The sequence below is a fragment of the Harpia harpyja genome, chromosome 18 (assembly GCF_026419915.1).
Source record: "Harpia harpyja isolate bHarHar1 chromosome 18, bHarHar1 primary haplotype, whole genome shotgun sequence".
In the NCBI taxonomy this organism is placed as follows: Eukaryota; Metazoa; Chordata; class Aves; order Accipitriformes; family Accipitridae; genus Harpia; species Harpia harpyja.
In genome coordinates, this window is record NC_068957.1 from 12,716,365 (window position 1) to 12,733,191 (window position 16,827).

General features: G+C 47.3%; 1 protein-coding gene across 2 annotated transcripts; it reads right to left on the minus strand.

Annotated features, from left to right (window-relative positions):
* Positions 1–1,193: 1,193 nt before the first annotated feature.
* LOC128153932 (nuclear pore glycoprotein p62-like) lies at positions 1,194–16,727 on the minus strand. Of its 2 annotated transcripts, XM_052813905.1 has the most exons (13): positions 16,351–16,727; positions 15,105–15,496; positions 14,283–14,393; positions 13,692–13,820; positions 12,175–12,270; positions 11,161–11,269; positions 10,865–11,009; positions 10,401–10,450; positions 10,143–10,277; positions 9,334–9,445; positions 8,797–8,863; positions 8,390–8,458; positions 1,194–1,412 (listed from the first exon to the last, which is right to left on the minus strand). In XM_052813905.1, the coding sequence occupies exons 1-13, from the start codon at positions 16,629–16,631 to the stop codon at positions 1,321–1,323; spliced, it is 1,788 nt and encodes a 595-aa protein (XP_052669865.1). In that variant the 5' UTR covers positions 16,632–16,727; the 3' UTR covers positions 1,194–1,320. The 2 variants fall into 2 exon arrangements, with proteins under 2 accessions (XP_052669865.1, XP_052669866.1); XM_052813906.1 differs by lacking the exon at positions 8,390–8,458 and having other exon boundaries at positions 16,351–16,725.
* Positions 16,728–16,827: the final 100 nt, after the last annotated feature.

Consider the following 16,827-nt stretch of genomic DNA (forward strand, 5'->3'; position numbering starts at 1 on the left):
GCACCGGGGCGTCCGGGCGGGCCAGAGCGGCTGCTCGCTGCCGCTGGAGACCCGGCCGCCCCAGGCCGGGCCGGGCCGGGCCTGGGGCGTCTGTGGGAGGGTGGGCTGCCCCGGCGCCCGTGCCGCGGGGTCGGGAGCCGCTGTGCAGCCTCAAAGCGGCGCCGTGGTGAGGGCGGGTTTCCCCGACACCGCGTTTCCATTCGCCCTCAGCTGGGGCCTGGAGCTGGGGCTGTCCTAAGCCTGCCTGGAGCAGGGCCGCCGCGCAGAGAACCTCTGCGAACACTTCTGCCCTAAGCCAGGTCAGCGAGCAACTGACAAGTCTCACCTCACCTTAAAGTCAGTAAATGACTCCAGTAAGCCGGCCCTGCCCTCGCTTCCAGGGGACGATATAGAACCCAAGGCAGATGGGGTGCAGGCAGAGAAAGGGAAACATGAAGGAAAGCCCATTACGCGCTATTTGCACCCCTTCAGCATTTCGCAGAACGGAACCATAAACTGCAGAGGAGAATTGAGTACGAGGGCAGTTCTGCGACATACGTGATCATTCGCTTCCCTCTATTAGTGAAGATGCATCGGAACGTGCGTTGTAATCACACTTGATCAAAAAGCAGCGATGGGACTCTGCCTTTTTAAAAGTCCTCCCAGCAGACTTGCTGACCACGTTCTTTCCTGCACCCTTGTGACTGCACAAGCTGCGCTACACCAAATCACCACACAAGTACCATTTTTCTACTGGCACATCTACCAATTTTTAATTGCGTAGAAATTCTCCTTACAGGTACCAGCACAAAAGCAGTTTCTTGCCAAAAGTACAGAAAACAAGGCCCACTTTCAGAAGTGGAAGCATACCCAATTTAAACACAAACTCCAGCTACCGACAGGAGGAATCTGAGTCTCTCCAGCTGCTGCAGCTCCTTCTGAGGACAGCTCTTCATTAAACCACCTCTGTAAGGACCCGAGTACAAGCTTATGAGGTCCCAACTGAACACAGTCCAGCTACATTCAAGTACTGGAGAGCTCAGCTGCGGAGTCACATACTGCTTAAATCCCTCAAGGACAGCATTTGTGTATCTCGCCAGTCTGCATGCAGTTGTGAAGAACAGAGACACACACAGCACATACTTTCAGCACAAACTTCATGCGGTCTCTCAGACTGCAGCGGGTGAATTCCGGTCAGACACTGCAAAGACTGCTTTGGAACAAGCAACAAATTTTATTGCAAGAAAAGAAACAAACCCAGGTCATGATTTGAGACCTACATCCCCAACAACCTCTGTTTTCTGTGGAGATTTTAGGTTAATCCTTTAAACTTTGAGTCATTCAATCAAATGTGATCCGAAAACTGCGCTCTTGCTCCTTGCGGCGGCTCTCGCAAACCTTTGTCACCTCTTCTACCTTTCTCTGCAACACGGCTGTGGGAGAAACAAGGGGTTAATCTTACAATCACCCTAAAACACAACCTGCACAGTTCAGCCTGCAGAAGGAGAAAGAAAAACATTTTAACTTTGACGGTCACTCAGATCTGACAGCGCACAAAGGAGGATGAAAACCCAACACAAAGCACTGCTAACACTCCAAGGCAAAGAAAGAACATTGTCTAAAAAGTATTCTGAGGCATTCAGGGACTCGCAGGCAGAATCGGAAGAATCCTGGGACGTATTGTTGACGCTGTTTGCCATGCCAGTTTGTTGTAGTTTCGGGGCACTGCATCAGAGAGCAGAGCAAACCCTCCCTGAACAGGAACCGCTGGTCTGCAGCTTGAGGGAAAGCATTGGCTCTATAAACCAGTTTCCCCTACCCACCCCCCGCTAAACTCGCTTTGAATTACCCACATTACAGGTGAACCACACAATCAGTTAGAAGTATATACATATTTTCTTACAGCATTATCACACAGCCATAACAAGCTTTTAACTGTAAATACACAAAAGACAGTGCAATCACACAGAAGAGCTGCAGAGCACTTGCAGCCGCAACACAGATCATCTGTTATTTGCAGATCACTGATTTGGAAATACGTAAGCCACTGATTGATCACCAACTTTGAACGCAGCAGGCATCACAATACACAAAAACTCTTGGCACAAGCTAAAGCAGTTTCTAATTTCATTCCATGAAAGCTTATCAGAAGCTATTCAACAGGGCTACGACATTATGTCAGCCTGTGGCCTGGAGATAGATAGTCCAGGTCAGGTTTTATCTCGTACAGCACGCCAAATCCAGAATCTTCCAGTAACACACTAAGCAACACACTTCAGTTTGTCACTTTTCAAAAATTCACCATGCAAAAATAATTATGACATAAAATGGCAGTCTGCTTCACTGTCTCACAGATCTCTCTCGCCCAACTCAGAATTCAGTTGTCACTACGAAACAGAAGACCTGCTGGTTCTCTTGGGAAGAGGCAGGAGGTCAGAACAAGGCTTTGTCCAAACACTCCTTTCACTTGTGGAAGCAGCACCACCCCACATCCTTGTTCAGCAAGTCTATTTAATTGTGGCAGGATAGGTTGTTAAGAATATTAGTTGTTCAGCTTAAATAAGTAAGTTTTAAAGGGAATGAATCACTTAGACTTGTAATGTTGTGGGATTTCGTATGCTGTTCACCTTCTTGGCTTGAGTAGCTAGATTTGCCGAAGGATCAGCCTGCAAGCTGCAAACTTTCACGCAGATTTGCTGAACTTGTACTGAATTTATATCTATTCAAGCAAGACAAGGCCTTCAGAGGCAGCACGAACCAGACAACAAGGAGGGAACAACTGTCAATAGCAGCTGCAACTAGACAAGATAACAGCCTGCCTGGCAACAGTGAAGGAATCCAAGGAGTCGGAAGATCTCAGGCCAGAATCACTATTGGACCAAAGGGCACGTGAAAGGGGTGTGGAGGTCGCACAAAGGGCAAATGCATAGTCTGTAAGGGTATAATGGCCCAGGGATTTCTTTGTTCAGGGTCCCTCCCTGGAGGTACCCAGCTTGAGCTGATCCTGCTGCTGTACCACTCTATCCAATTATTTATTTTTATGAGATTCGATGCCCAACTCTCTGCTTTGGGAAACCTAGGGTCTGAACTGCAGAGCGACTAATACCGGATGCCTGCACCGAACTGCACTTCTCTAACAAGGTTAACGGTAATCAAATGATGCAAATTACAGGTGAACCACACAAGCTGTTAGAAGTATATACATATTTTCTTGCACCATATCACACAGCCATAACAAGCTTTTAACTGTAAATACACAAAAGACAGTGCAATCGCACAGAAGAGCTGCAGAGCACTTGCAGCCACAACACAGATCATCTGTTATTAGGGGTGCTAAGAGGAGCTGTGCTCCAGTACCAACCACTTCTGAGGCAGCTAGAACTCCTTTATATGCTGCCAATATCTCTTTTTCAGTTGGAGTATAGTGAGCCTCAGATCCTCGATATCCCCGACTCCAAAACCCCAGGGGTCGGCCTCAGGTTTTCCCAGGTACTTTCTGCCAGAGGCTCCACATAAGGCCATTCTCTCTGGCTGCAGTGTAGAGCACATTTTTAACATCTTGTCCTGCCCGGACTGGCCCAAGGGCTACTGCATAAACAATCTCCCGCTTAATTTGTTCAAAAGCTTGTTGTTGCTCAGGGCCCCATTTAAAATCGTTCTTCTTCTGGGTCTCTTGATAGAGAGGGCTTATAATCAGACTGTAATTTGGAATATGGATTCTCCAAAAACCCACAACACCTAAGGCGGCCTGTGTTTCCTTTTTATTAGTCAGTGGAGACATAGCTGCTATTTTGTTGATCACATCCATTGGGATCTGATGATGCCTGTCTTGCCATTTTATTCCTAAAAACTGGATCTCCTCTGCAGGTCCCCTTGACCTTACTTTCTTTTATGGCAAAACCAGCTTTCAGAAGGATTTGGATTATTTTCTTCCCCTTCTCAAAGACTTCTTCTGCTGTGTTACCCCATACAATGATGTCATCAATGTATTGCAGGTGTTCCAGAGCTTCACCTTTTTCCAGTGCAGTCTGGATAAGTCCATGGCAAATGGTGGGGCTGTCTTTCCACCCCTGGGGCAGTCGATTCCAGGTGTACTGGACGCCCTCCAAGTAAAAGCAAATTGTGGACGGCACTCTGCTGCCAGAGGGATTGAGAAAAACGCATTAGCAATGTCAATTGTGGCATACCACTTGGCTGTCTTTGACTCTAGTTCATACTGAAGTTCTAGCATATCTGGAACGGCAGCACTCAGCGGTGGCATAACTTCATTCAGGCCATGATAGTCTACTGTTAGTCTCCACTCCCCATTAGACTTTCGCACTGGCCATATGGGACTATTAAAGGGTGAGCGAGTTTTGCTGATCACTCCTTGGTTTTCCAGTTGACAAATCAACTTATAGATGGGAATCAGAGAGTCTCGGTTGGTGCGATATTGCCGCCAGTGCACTGTTGTGGTAGCAATTGGTACTTGTTGTTCTTCAACCCTCAGCAACCCCACAATTGAAGGGTCTTGAGAGAGACCAGGCAGGGTAGACAGCTGTTCAATTCCCTCCATCTCCAAGGCAGCTATACCAAAAGCCCATTGACACCCCTTTGGGTCCTTAAAATACCCTCTCCCGAGACAGTCTATGCCAAGGATGCATGGAGCCTCTGGACCAGTCACAACGGGGTGTTTCTGCCATTCATTCCCAGTTAGGCTTACTTCAGCTTCCAATACAGTTAACTCTTGGGATCCCCCTGTCACACCAGAAATACAGATGGGTTCCGCCCCTTTATAACTTGATGGCATTAGACTACACTGTGCGCCGGTGTCTGCTAGAGCCTTGTACTCCTGTGGGTCTAACGTGCCAGGCCATCAAATCTACACAGTTCAATAGACTCGGTTATCCCTTTCCTTTACCTGTCTGGAGGCAGGGCCCCTCTAATTCTGGTCAGAGTATCCAGTACTCAATTCTCATAAAATTGGCTCAGAAGTCCCTTCAAGAGGATCAGAAATAAGATCAGCCCTTCTACTCTGTTTGGAAACTGGAGGAGCATTTTTCCTGGTAGAATCCCCTTTTGTGGTGTTTTTTCCTCACAACTCATGTACCTGTGCATTTAGGACCGAGGCAGGTTTTCCATCCCATTTCCTCATGTCCTCTCCGTGATCACATAAGTAAAATCACAGGATACCTCGTGGTGTGTACCTTCTATATTCTGTCTCTCAGGCAGAGGAACGCTCACTCCTAATAGGTGAGACATTAGTCCTTACAAGTGGGAAGTAGGACATATCCTCTTTGATTTGCTGGACATCCTGGGACAGCTTCTCCACAGCCGAAATGCAAGCTTGCAGGGAGGAGGAGAGATTTTCTTTGTATTGCCAGAGTTGGCGAGCCACTTCATCTTTCCAGGTCATTATCGCCAGTGAGTTGGCATAGGACAATGGTGCACTCCATACAAACTTCCGCCACATGGGTCGTGTGCATGGGACTTCGTCTGGATCTTTGGGTAATTGTGGGTTGTCCAGGCCATAATGAATCGTCTCTAGCACAGCTAATTCCCTCAGATATTGGATACATCTTTCCATGGTGGTCCACGTGCTTGACTGACATATAACATCTTCCTTAAAGGGGTACCTTTCCTTCACACTTGAAAGGAGTCGCCTCCAGAGGCTGATCGCTTGTGTCCCTTTTCCAACTGCCTTGTCAATGCCACCTTCCCTGGCAAGCAATCCCAGCTGCTTGGCTTCCCTACCTTCTAATTCCAAGCTATTAGCCCCATTGTCCCAGCATCAGAGAAGTCAGGTGATAATACGCTCACCTATACAGCGGCCGAAATCTTTTCACATATCCCGCAGCTCACTCAAGGATAGGGATCAGGTGATTACCTCTGGTTCTGCCTCTTCCTTCTGTTCCCATGATGACCCTGGCTCATCTTCATCCTTCACTAAGCAAACTGATTTTTTTGTCTATTTCTTCTTCTGTATGGGGCAACTGATACTGGTGCAGGTTGGTCTGCTGGTTCAGTTGCAGTACCGCTTGCCGAGGTTTGGGTAGCCGCAGTGCCTGTTGTCTTGCTGTTAGATCCAGAGACCTTCTCTTCCCCTTGAGGGTACTGAGTGGTGTTGAACAGGGCTCGATAGGCATAGGCCAGGCCCCAGCACGTTGCAGCAATTTGTATCTCTATGGAGTTGCCAGGGTGACAGCATACCTTTTCCAAATATTTCACTAGTTCTTCCAGATTCTGCACTTGTTCAGAAGTGAATTTCCAAAACATTGGAGCTGTCCACTGTTCTAGGTACTTGCCCATACTACCCCACACACCCTGCCACTCATAATTATCCAGCCTCAGGGCAGATCTCTGGGTGATCTTCTTAGATAGTTGTTTAACCTTAAACAAGAGCTGAACCACATTCAGGAGCTTGCTAATTCCTAACAGTAGGGCTAGGACTGTGCTGGTCTCAACATCCCAAGGGTATTTAAATTTTTCAAAATTCTCAAACGCCATTTTAACTGGACTGAAGAAGGGAAAAGGGAAGAAAGGTACCCTACCCATAGATTGGCTCTCCAAGGAGTAAAGGTAAATGGTGTAATTATTAATAGTTTCCCACAGATGGCTCCCGAAGTATAGAGGTGACAATGCTGAGTGCAAATACCAGATTAATCCCACAACCGATAACTTTATCATACCATAAACCAGTGTTACACAATACATCAAAGCAAAAACCTTAATCCATCTCCCACGGATGATAAGCAGCAGAACCGGGACTACATACAGCAAGTGAGGCGATATGTAACAGAACTTTAAAAACAAGAGCAACAACTCCAAGAACACATAAATCAACATAGTGACCAGTGACTATTAGACCAATATAATGAATGCTCATAACAAATTTGTTTTAACAAGCTCTGGTCAGGTTTGTCATTATCTCAACCCTTCGGGCCCCAGGTTGGGCGCCAAAATGGACTGTCATGGTTTAACCCCAGCCAGAAACTAAGCACAACACAGACACTCACTCACTTCCCCTCCCGCTACACAGCGAGATGGGGAAGAAAATCAGGAAAAGAAGTAAAACTCGTGGGTTGAGATAAGAACAGTTTAATAGAACAGAAGAAACTAATAATGATAATGATAACACTAATAAAATGACAACAGTAATAATAAAAGGATTGGAATATACAAGTGATGCACAATGCAACTGCTCACCACCCGCCAATCAACACCCAGTTAGTCCCTGAGTGGCGATCCTGCCCCTGCCCCACTCCCCCCGTTTATATACTTGACATGACATCACATGGTATGGAATACCCCTCTGGCCAGTATGGGTCAGCTGTCCTGGCTATGTCCCCTTCCCAACTTCTTGTGCCCCTCCAGACTTCTTGCTGGCTGGGCATCAGAAGCTGAAAAATCCTTGACTTTAGACTAAACATTACTTAGCAACAACTGAAAACATCAGTATTATCAACATTCTTCTCATACATAGCTCAAAACCACAGCACTATACCAGCTACTAGGAAGACAATTAACTCTAACCCAGCTGAAACCAGGACACAGGCTTTTAACCATACCACTTTTAAGTACACAGTAGTAACAGGAATTCTTCTCCTTGCTAAGGACCCCACAGAAACAGAGAGGTACATTAACCTTTTTTAAAAACTGCAATTTCTTGGGCTTACTGCCTTTCTTGTTTGAAGGTGAACGGAAGAGGAACTGTTTCTTTAGATGTACATTTCCCAGCAAAGAGAATGAATCATTATTAACTGATAAGACAATTTCTTCAGTACTGAATGACAGAGGAAAAAAATGGGTCTCCCTTCTAGGAAAATTTAAAGGAAACAGGTTGCTATTTTCACACACATTCTGTAAAGTCAGAATTCTGATGCCACAGGAGCTGCACCAGATTTCCCAATACAGGCATGTTTGCAATGCGGAAGTTAGCACCTATGTTCCGGAAGAAAAAGCCAAATTAAATCCTGACCTAAGCCAATAATACTAGTTGAACATGGATAGCAGTATGCCTGCTTTCACCCAAGAAGTACACCAGGTGTAAGCACTTTCACAGCACTGCAGCCAGACAGTGCAACTGGGTGCTGGTGAGAGCAGCACTGCTTTATTCTGCCATGCCCCCGTGTGGCTGCTAACATCAGTTAAAATCAAAACCTGTGGAATGCAGAATTCTTGAATCCCTCACAAGGAGGCACTCCCTGCAAGAAAAGTTCCTTTTCTCTGCTTGTTTTTAGTATGGCACCATGGTATACTCGTTAAGGGCAAATCCAACACAAGAAACAACAGTAACTACACTATCAAGTTTTCACTGTCGAGTGCACCTGCTGCTCTGCACTACAGCTCAAGTTACTGCTACTGTGAAATTTCCACACTATGACTCCAGAGTTACCATGCCTGCAGATAAATGCATGCTGCTCAGGCTTACCTGGATGTGGCTTTTCTGTTGTGGCGGGCGGGATGATAACATTAAACACATACACCCTCACCAATTTTCCTATTCCAAAGGGAAACCCCACAACATTTTAGAAGTTGAAATATTTAACCTTAGTCTGATAGAACAAAGCATAAGGTTTTCAAGTCCTCTGCTTTGCACTGATGCATTTCAAGCACTGCTTTTTTGTCAAACATTAGCAGTTGCCCAGAATTACTTCTCAGCAGAGGCCTTTAATGCACATCAGGAGAATTCAAGCACAGAAGGGACTGTACCAATGAAGGTGATGAGGAGAAGATTCCTCAGGGATCTTCAGGAATTCAGTTACGTTCAAAACACACTTGCACACACACTACATGCTTTCTCTTTACACTCCCCAAAAGCTGCAAGATGACACTCACCTGAGTTCTGGTCAATCCACTGCAGCGAATCCATGTGCGCATTCAAAATTTTACAGATCTGCTGAAGCTGAGTAGACAGAGAAGGAGCAAGTCATTTGTTACACTACATAAAAACTAAGCGCGGTAAAAGACAGCCTGCCTGTCCCTGCCTTTGGAAAACAATGCATTCAAATTTCGCATACGTACAGCTCCACTAACTTAGCAGCCACTTTACAAGGGAAGTCTGTGCAGCAACTCTGTTGCTTTGCTTCTCTTTACCATTAGAAAACAAGCATATAACCAGAGTTCATAGGAAAATGAGATACTTTGAAAACCATTGAGAGAACTGCAGAGTAAGTACATAGGTCAGGCTGGCTTGTGCTGTGTTACAACACAAGTTTTACCAGAAGAGAACCAACACAAGGACAAAACAAAACACCCTTCCAAGCTTGAAACTACGGGCAGCGAAGTATCCATGACTGGACAAATGAAGAGTTAGAACTGTTTAAATATCCTTTGTCTCTTACCAACGCACAACAAAATAAAGCTTGGATTTACCGGGTCACTTGTATCTGCTGGGCCTCTTGATGTATTCAAGTGCTCAGTGATGTCCTTCAGATCTTGTGCCATACGCTTCAACTGAGCATCTATGTTTTCAGCCAGTTTATAGCTGCAAAACGCATGGGAACCAACGTCAGAATATTTAAAGCAAACTTCAGAAGACCTGCTCCCAGTCACACCAACTTTGGGCAATCAGAATTAGCTTCCACGCCTTTCAACCAAGGCTGGCAGATAGGTGGGAACAGCACCATGACAGGCATTCTATCACACAGATGAAGTAACTCCTAACCTCTTTCTCTCTTCATAGATACATGGAGACAGACAGGCGATAGTGTGGAGGGCTTTCTGGAAGGTTTTGTCAGAACTGAAGGAACCAGCTAGCCCAGATTCTTCAAGACTCACATCTCTTGAACCAGACAAACACTCCTTTTAATTACCCTGCTACGAGTCAACACTTAAGGCTTACAAGGATGCCTGAGCCACACATAGTGCATTCTGCTCTCATCACTTCCATCGCTAAATAATCATTGATTTTTAGAGATTATGCCAAAATTAGTAACCTTTTCCCAGACAGCTGATTAGAACAACATCCAAAGAGCTTTTCATGCTCGTTCAAGGGCTTCCTGTCGCAATTCCCCTCTTTCTAATGCATGAAATCTAAGTTGCCGTGCATAAAACAGGATTACATATTTGAAAAAGGCCATAGAGAGTTCAATATTGTCATGCATCCCAACTCTACTTCTTGCTGATTGATCATCACCACATTAGCCTGCTCATCACATGTTCCAAGCAGATCTTTGTCTTACGTCCTCTCCCGTTCTTCATCTGCATGCTGCAAGTAGATAGTCCCGCTCTGTTCCTTCACAGACTCCTCCAGAGGGGTCAACAAGTCTTCAAGCTCCTTCTGCTGTGACAGAATGAAGTCTAGTTCCTGATCCAGTCTGGAAAGAGAAAATGTTAGCTACTCACCTTAGACGTTATATACATTCTACATCTGCCATACCACAACCCAAGAAGATTTTCTTTCTTTTCTTGCATCATTTCAAGCGTTCATAGTTTCGTACCTCTTCTGATCAAGCTTCACTTTCTCTACTTCTCTGTGTAATGAAGTAATCTGGAAACAGAAGACACTTAATTATACTACAAAAATTCAAAACTCAATTCATAAAAGAAGAGTGGCGGAACTGAGAAAGCCAGCACCATACAAACGTCTACTAGAAACAAGAAACAGTTACATAAAGATTTACAAACCAAAAACTGAATAATGGAGGTTTGGCTTTGAAAGCTCCACCCTAAGATAACTTGTGTAGTTAACAGTGTAAACTCACAGAACACATTTCCAAGCTTCCATGCCTAAAGGCCAGAATAGACATACAGTGAGTGAGTCTTTTACAAGCATCCAGATAAAATTCACATCTATTTTTTTTACAGGTAGAAAGTCCCACTAAATGGCTTGCTGCATCTCTAACACTGAAGGCCTTTAAGGATCTAAGCAAGCAAAATCAGGTTACGCTGCATGTCACCGTACCTTCTCTCCATTCTCTATCAACGTCTGATCCCAGGCATTAACTTGCGTAGCTTGATGGAGAAAGTGTTTCTCTTGGTCCTCCAGTTCCAGACTCCACTTGTTTATCAAACTCTCCAGCTGGGCATAAGTCATCACTGGAGGCGCACTGAGAGGAAGCATGAGACAGTACAGAACACAAGATCAAAACCCAAAATATAAACACGACAACACTCACTTCCCCTTCCTCCACCAGATACCAGCATTAATACTGCCTCTTGCCCCAATCGGGAGATAGCTGGTTATAACACAACACTCACCTGGTGGCGGTGGTTGAGGTTATGGCAGCTGTAGCAGTCACAGCTCCAATCGCACCAGTTGTAGTTAATGGCTTAAGATTCAAAGCAAAGCCAGAAGCAGAAGTAGTGCCTGAAAGAAGAGATGCAAGTCACACAACAGAAGAGGACACTTCTGCTATCTAACAAATCGAGAACAGGTCCAATAAACACTTCACCTGCACTTCACCTGGGCATTGTTCAAAGAAACACAGCCCTACACCACACACCCCTCTTGGTCTCCTTGTGTTTTAAGATTAGGCTTTAAGATTTAACTACCAGCACACCCAGTTCCTCTGCTGTGTCTTTGCAGGACACGCCACTTCCATGTTTTCACAAAACTAAGGGCATCTATCACATGGTACTGGCAGCCACTTACACAGCACTTCTAGGCATTGAGCTCAAATTCTTCACAGACGCTCCAGAAACAAGCTTTAGAAAGACCTTGAGAGCTGAGCAGCATCCATGTTACTACACTGAAAACTGACCGATAACTGCATCCGGAAAAGGATGTTCAGTCCTGAATCCCAACACTGTGCAGCAGCAAATTCCACTGCAGATTTTCACAGGAGGGTTGCCACTTAAATACAGCACTCATCTAAACTTTTTTTTTTTTTTTTTGAAGAAAAGTTAATGAAATCCTACACTTTGAAACTTACGATATGGAAGAAACAGATTAATGGGGCAGAACTGAAACATAAAACATCTCTCCCTAGTGCTCCCTGCAAGTCTTTGGCCTCTCCCTTCCCCCATCGGGACACCTCGCCCTCACCCCTTAGAGCAATTCTGCACATACACAGGCAGGCTAGAGAAGGAGCAGCTAAGCTATTCACTTTACTTGCTCCAGACTAGAACGTCAAAGCCTACAGGCCTCCCTTCACCCAAAGTCCCTTTGCCGTGGACAGGCTCTCAGAAGTCATGAGTAACTGTGCGCTTGGGGAGATGGAAAAGAAGGATCGCAGAAAGAAATACTGTGTTATTTCAGCATCTAGTTCTTACTAGTGGCAGTGCTTGTTGCGGCAGCTGTTGTTCCAGGAGCTTTTAATCCAAACCCAAGCGTTCCAAGACTGGCTGTCCCAGTGGAAGGGGCACCAACTGTAAACCAAAGACAACATTAAGAGCTTGCATAACCTATTAAATACATTGCCCCTTTGAAAAGCTCTACCCTGCCTGCTCACCCATCTCCACCTGCTCTTTACTTGTATTAACCAGGATCACTGCTCAGGTGAAGGATCACCCAGACGCAACACTGAAAAAGGCAGGCTGAAGCTATAAAACAGCCAAAATGCTCTGCGCTTCTTCCGGGAAGCTTGATCAACCCAGGTGCCAAGCTACTGTCACTTCTCTTTACCTCCTTTGAATTATATAACATTTAACTGTTATCAAATGCTAAAATAAGCAACGGGTACTGGACACTGGCAGGCAGGAAATGCAATCTCTGCATGAGCCTGCTTGCTAAAGCAATACGGTTGCACATAGTACAGGAAACACGCTGGTCACATCTTGGTTGCCTGGAAACAACCCACCTATCGTCATCTAAGCACAAGGATTCAGACATCCTCATGAACAGAGAATGCCCATTAGCTTAAAAGCATTCTGTAACACTAAGGTTAAGGTCAGCTTTGGAACTCGAGTAGCAGGGCAAGCATTGTAGAGCTACTAAAAATACAAGTTGTTAGGCTGGTATATATGGCATCTACAAATTGCAGCTCATCAGTTAAAAGTAACCAGTGCGGCTTTAACATAAAACTTGTGAAGGTCCCTGGGAGCAGCTGCCTAAATTTTCAGAGGTAGGTGTCAGACAGCAGTACCTATGGAATAGTTGCATTAGCTCTGGTAAACATTGACTGTAGCTAGTCTCCATAACCAAAGGAAACTGAAGCGTTAACATCTCATTGCAGGTTCAGAAAGCAAGCTGTTAGGACCATCTTCAAACCTGGGCTACTGCCTTAAAGCTATCAGAAAACAGACACTATTTCCTGCCATAAAAATAGTTTTGGCAAGAGGAAACTTGCCAGTTATTACCAGAGGAACTTGGAAACATACAGCTGTGTGAATACCTGTTTTTAGCACACTGCATCTCCACTGTCACTAGACCGCTGTTCTTAAAGAAGTGCCAACACCTAATGCAAGAGTCAAAGGCAGATGCAACCAGACTCAAGGCACTGGCGTCTGGAGAAGACAGCAGCTAAAACATCACTAGAAAGCTCAGTTGTGGCAACGCTACCCAGACAGAGAAACAAAAAATTCACATACAGCTAAAACTGACCCATGCTGCTTGCGCACTCTGAATCTAAAGAGTGCTTTGGTTTGAACAAAACCCTCCATGCCTCACCATTGAAGACAGTTTGCCAGAAATCACAAAGAAGGAAGGTGGCAAAGAGAAGCGAGAAGAGCTGGCCTTTTCAATTCTCCCATATTACCCCAGCGTCTGCAGCTCCACTACTGACAGGCAGCACCAACCACGCCGCTCATTTATTCCCCACAACAGATAAAAGCTGTATATTGTATCTTACGCGAGAGGCCCGTGGTGGTAGACGACGTCGGTGCTGAAGAACTCGCTATAGACGCAAACAACGTAGGCCCCGTTGAACCAAGAATGGAGGTTGTGGTGGTAGAGGCAGTTGTAGCAGCTGTGGATGGTACTACAAACAGAAAAAGCGTCCACCTTGTACAACCAGACCGCATCAAGCTCTCGCCCACTTCAGAAGAATCATGCTGAGAATGGGACACAAATCTGCCCATCTACACCAGGTTTTTTATGGATGTGTATTGGGCTTATGTAAGAATTTTAAAATATTTCTCCTCTTATTCACCCTCAGCTCCATCTCGTTTCCAATTTCCAATGTACCCTTTAAACCCGCGGCTCCCTTCCACTACGCTCCAGCAACAACTACAGAACAGAACTTGGCACGTGGGACGCAACAAAAAATACAGGATACCAAGTTCAACGGCTGTATGACCTGTCACAGATTACTGAGGCCATTGCAAATTCACAGTAACAAGCGCTTGTAGCCCATTTCCAGACTCCGGGTCAGAAAACCGTTCCCAGAAGGACAGCAGATTCATAAAGTCTTGAGTAATTATTTCCCAGAATCACTTCCTACCTCCAAGTTTGGTTCCAAAGGACAGAGCGGGTCCCTGGCTGGTACTAGCGGTCAGCGTTGCTGTGGGTGCACTAGTGGCTGCTGTTGACGGCAACGACCCAAAGTTTAGACCTGGAACAAGTAGCATAAGTAAAAGGAAAAGACGGACCTTTTACTACAGAGACGCTGTAGTTTCCGCTGATCACAGCGACAGTCAAGTTAGAAGCAGTAAGAGTATCAGAAAAACATTAACATTCAATGTAACAAGTACTCCGCGTTAGCCAGGAAATGAACTAGAGCTAACAAAGCTCATTACCTAAAAAGACTTGCAAGAACAATTCTAACACAGATGAACATCACCCTCACCCCAGAGCTCACGACCTTTCCTCCGAGGACTGCACTGTCACCAACAAGTAAATCAAAAGCTGAAAACTCAGCTTTTGCCAGACTCTGCGGGAGGGCGCAGGTTCCTGCCGTCAGGGAGGTGAACGGTGGGACAGGCACATCCTGCGGCTCACCCTCCCCACCGCGCCCAGCCCTTTCCCTCTGCACCAGCAAACCCACCAAAAACAGTTTAAAAGCGCTTCAAATGCAGCTGGCACTTCCACGCCCACTGGCAAAATTATTTCAGCCTCACTCTCCAAACCCAAAGGCTAAATAGCAATTGTTACTCGTCACTGAAGACCCTGGACGGGCATATCAGAAAAACCACTGATTCCAGCCACTCGCTTCATTTCACACCACCAGAAGCAGGAGGCTGCACAACCTCCACACCATCCCCAGCTGCTCTCTGTGCCGACAGGCTTCCTGACTACAGCTGCCATTTCAAGCCCAGCCACGCACCTGAGGACTGCCCCCCAAGGCTGAAGGGGGTTGTTGGCTGGGCTGCAGCTCCTAAGGTGGCAGCAGTGGTGGCAGCAGCTGCAGGTGCTGTTCCAAAGGTCAACCCTGTGGGCGCTGCTTGCGGAGCTGCAGTGCCGATGTTGAAGCTGGCTGTCCCGGCCTGAGTTGTGGTACCACTGGAAAAAGTAAACCCTCCGGTCGTCCCAGACTGAGCGGTGGTGGCGGCGGTGGTGGCGGCGGTGCCAGCAGATCCAAACACAAAGCCAGAAGGGGCTGCTGCTTGACTTGAGGGCACGCTGGTTGGTACAGAGCTACCAAATCCAAAGCCCCCTGTGATTCCAGTAGCTTGAGTTGCAGTACTGCCTCCAAAGTTTAACTTTGGTGCATTTGCCCTAGAGAAGGAAAGAAAAGTAAAAAGAAAAGAAAAGAAGCCAATCTCTTTGACACCTACATCCAGTCAAGTTTCTTACAGACCATTTGCTGACAGCAGAAACCACCTTGCAAAACGGCACGCGCTTGACCAGGCTTACGTTTCAATGTTGACGAAGACTGTATCGCAGCTCCTGGCACCCGCGATCCTCTGTTAAGTCTCTTCATACTGACTCCCCCTTAACTACCCTCCACCCATCCAGGCACCAGAAGACATTTTGGCAGCGTAAGCGGAGTTGCTTATTCTCTCAGCTCCCAAGCGCCTTTTTCATCTCCCCTACACAAGACTATTTTTTTCAACTTTTACTGCTAGTCCCCACTTGAGCTCCCTTCCCACTGCTCCCATCTGGCAAGCCTCTTACACAACAGCAGTTCTGACAAATCACCTCAAAGCTTACAGCCTTTCCTAAGGACAAAACGGTCCCGCTTGGCTGAAGAAACAGGCCGAGCGCTCCGGATTCGGATCAGAAAGGACACGACATCTCACGCTCGGACGCAAAGTTTTATCGCTGCTTCACGCAAGCATCGGTACCTCAGTTACGGAGCGCAGCGTGGAACACCTTGCCCGTCTCAATGCCCGTCTGAAAAAGTCGGCATCGACAAGGACCAGGTCTCGCCGAACGCTTTTCCGGATGTGCTACAGCACAGCGGGAGCTCTAAGGCACAGGAGCAACAGGTTCGCTCCCTTGAGAGCTGCTTGCAAAGCACCTCCAAAGCAACGAGGAGGGCATCGCCCACTCGTGCTCCCCCGTGGCCGGGGCCGCTCAGCAAAGCCAACGCGCCCACCCCGGCTCCGGCCGACCCCCGGGCCTCTCACCCCAGCGGGAACACGTTTGCTGCCGGAGTCGCGGTGGCCGTGGCCGGCGTCCCGAAGCTGAAGCTGGCCGGCTGCGCGGCGGCGCCCGGCCTGCTGAAGGAGAAGAGCCCGGCGGGCTGGCTGCCGGCAGGCGCCTGGGCCGCGCTCCCGAAGCTGAAGCCCCCCGAGGCGGCGGCCGTGGAGAAGGAGAAGCCGGTCGTGGCCGTGGTGGCGGCCGTCTTCGGCGTGCCCAGAGTGAAGCCGCCTCCCGCCGCGCCCGACCCGAAGCTGAACTGGTTCATGGCGGCGGCGGCCTTGCGGGAAGAGGGACGGCCACCGTCAGGAGACCCAGACCCAGACCCAGACCCGGGCGGGGACGGCGGCGACGACGACGGCGGCGGCCCGGCGCCCGCAGCCCGCAGCCCGCAGCCCGCAGCCCCCCGCCTCCGCCGGACAGCCGACCCGCCGACCCGCTCGGCGCACCGACACCGGCGGCCG

Coding starts and splice junctions, on each gene's coding strand:
- LOC128153932 (XM_052813905.1), bottom strand. CDS start 16,631: ATGAACCAGTTCAGCTTCGGGTCGGGCGCGGCGGGAGGCGGCTTCACT. Junction 15,497..16,350: donor GCAAACGTGTTCCCGCTGGG/GTGAGAGGCCCG, acceptor TTCCTTCTCTAG/GGCAAATGCACCAAAGTTAA. Junction 11,010..11,160: donor ACCTCAACCACCGCCACCAG/GTGAGTGTTGTG, acceptor GCTTCCTCTCAG/TGCGCCTCCAGTGATGACTT.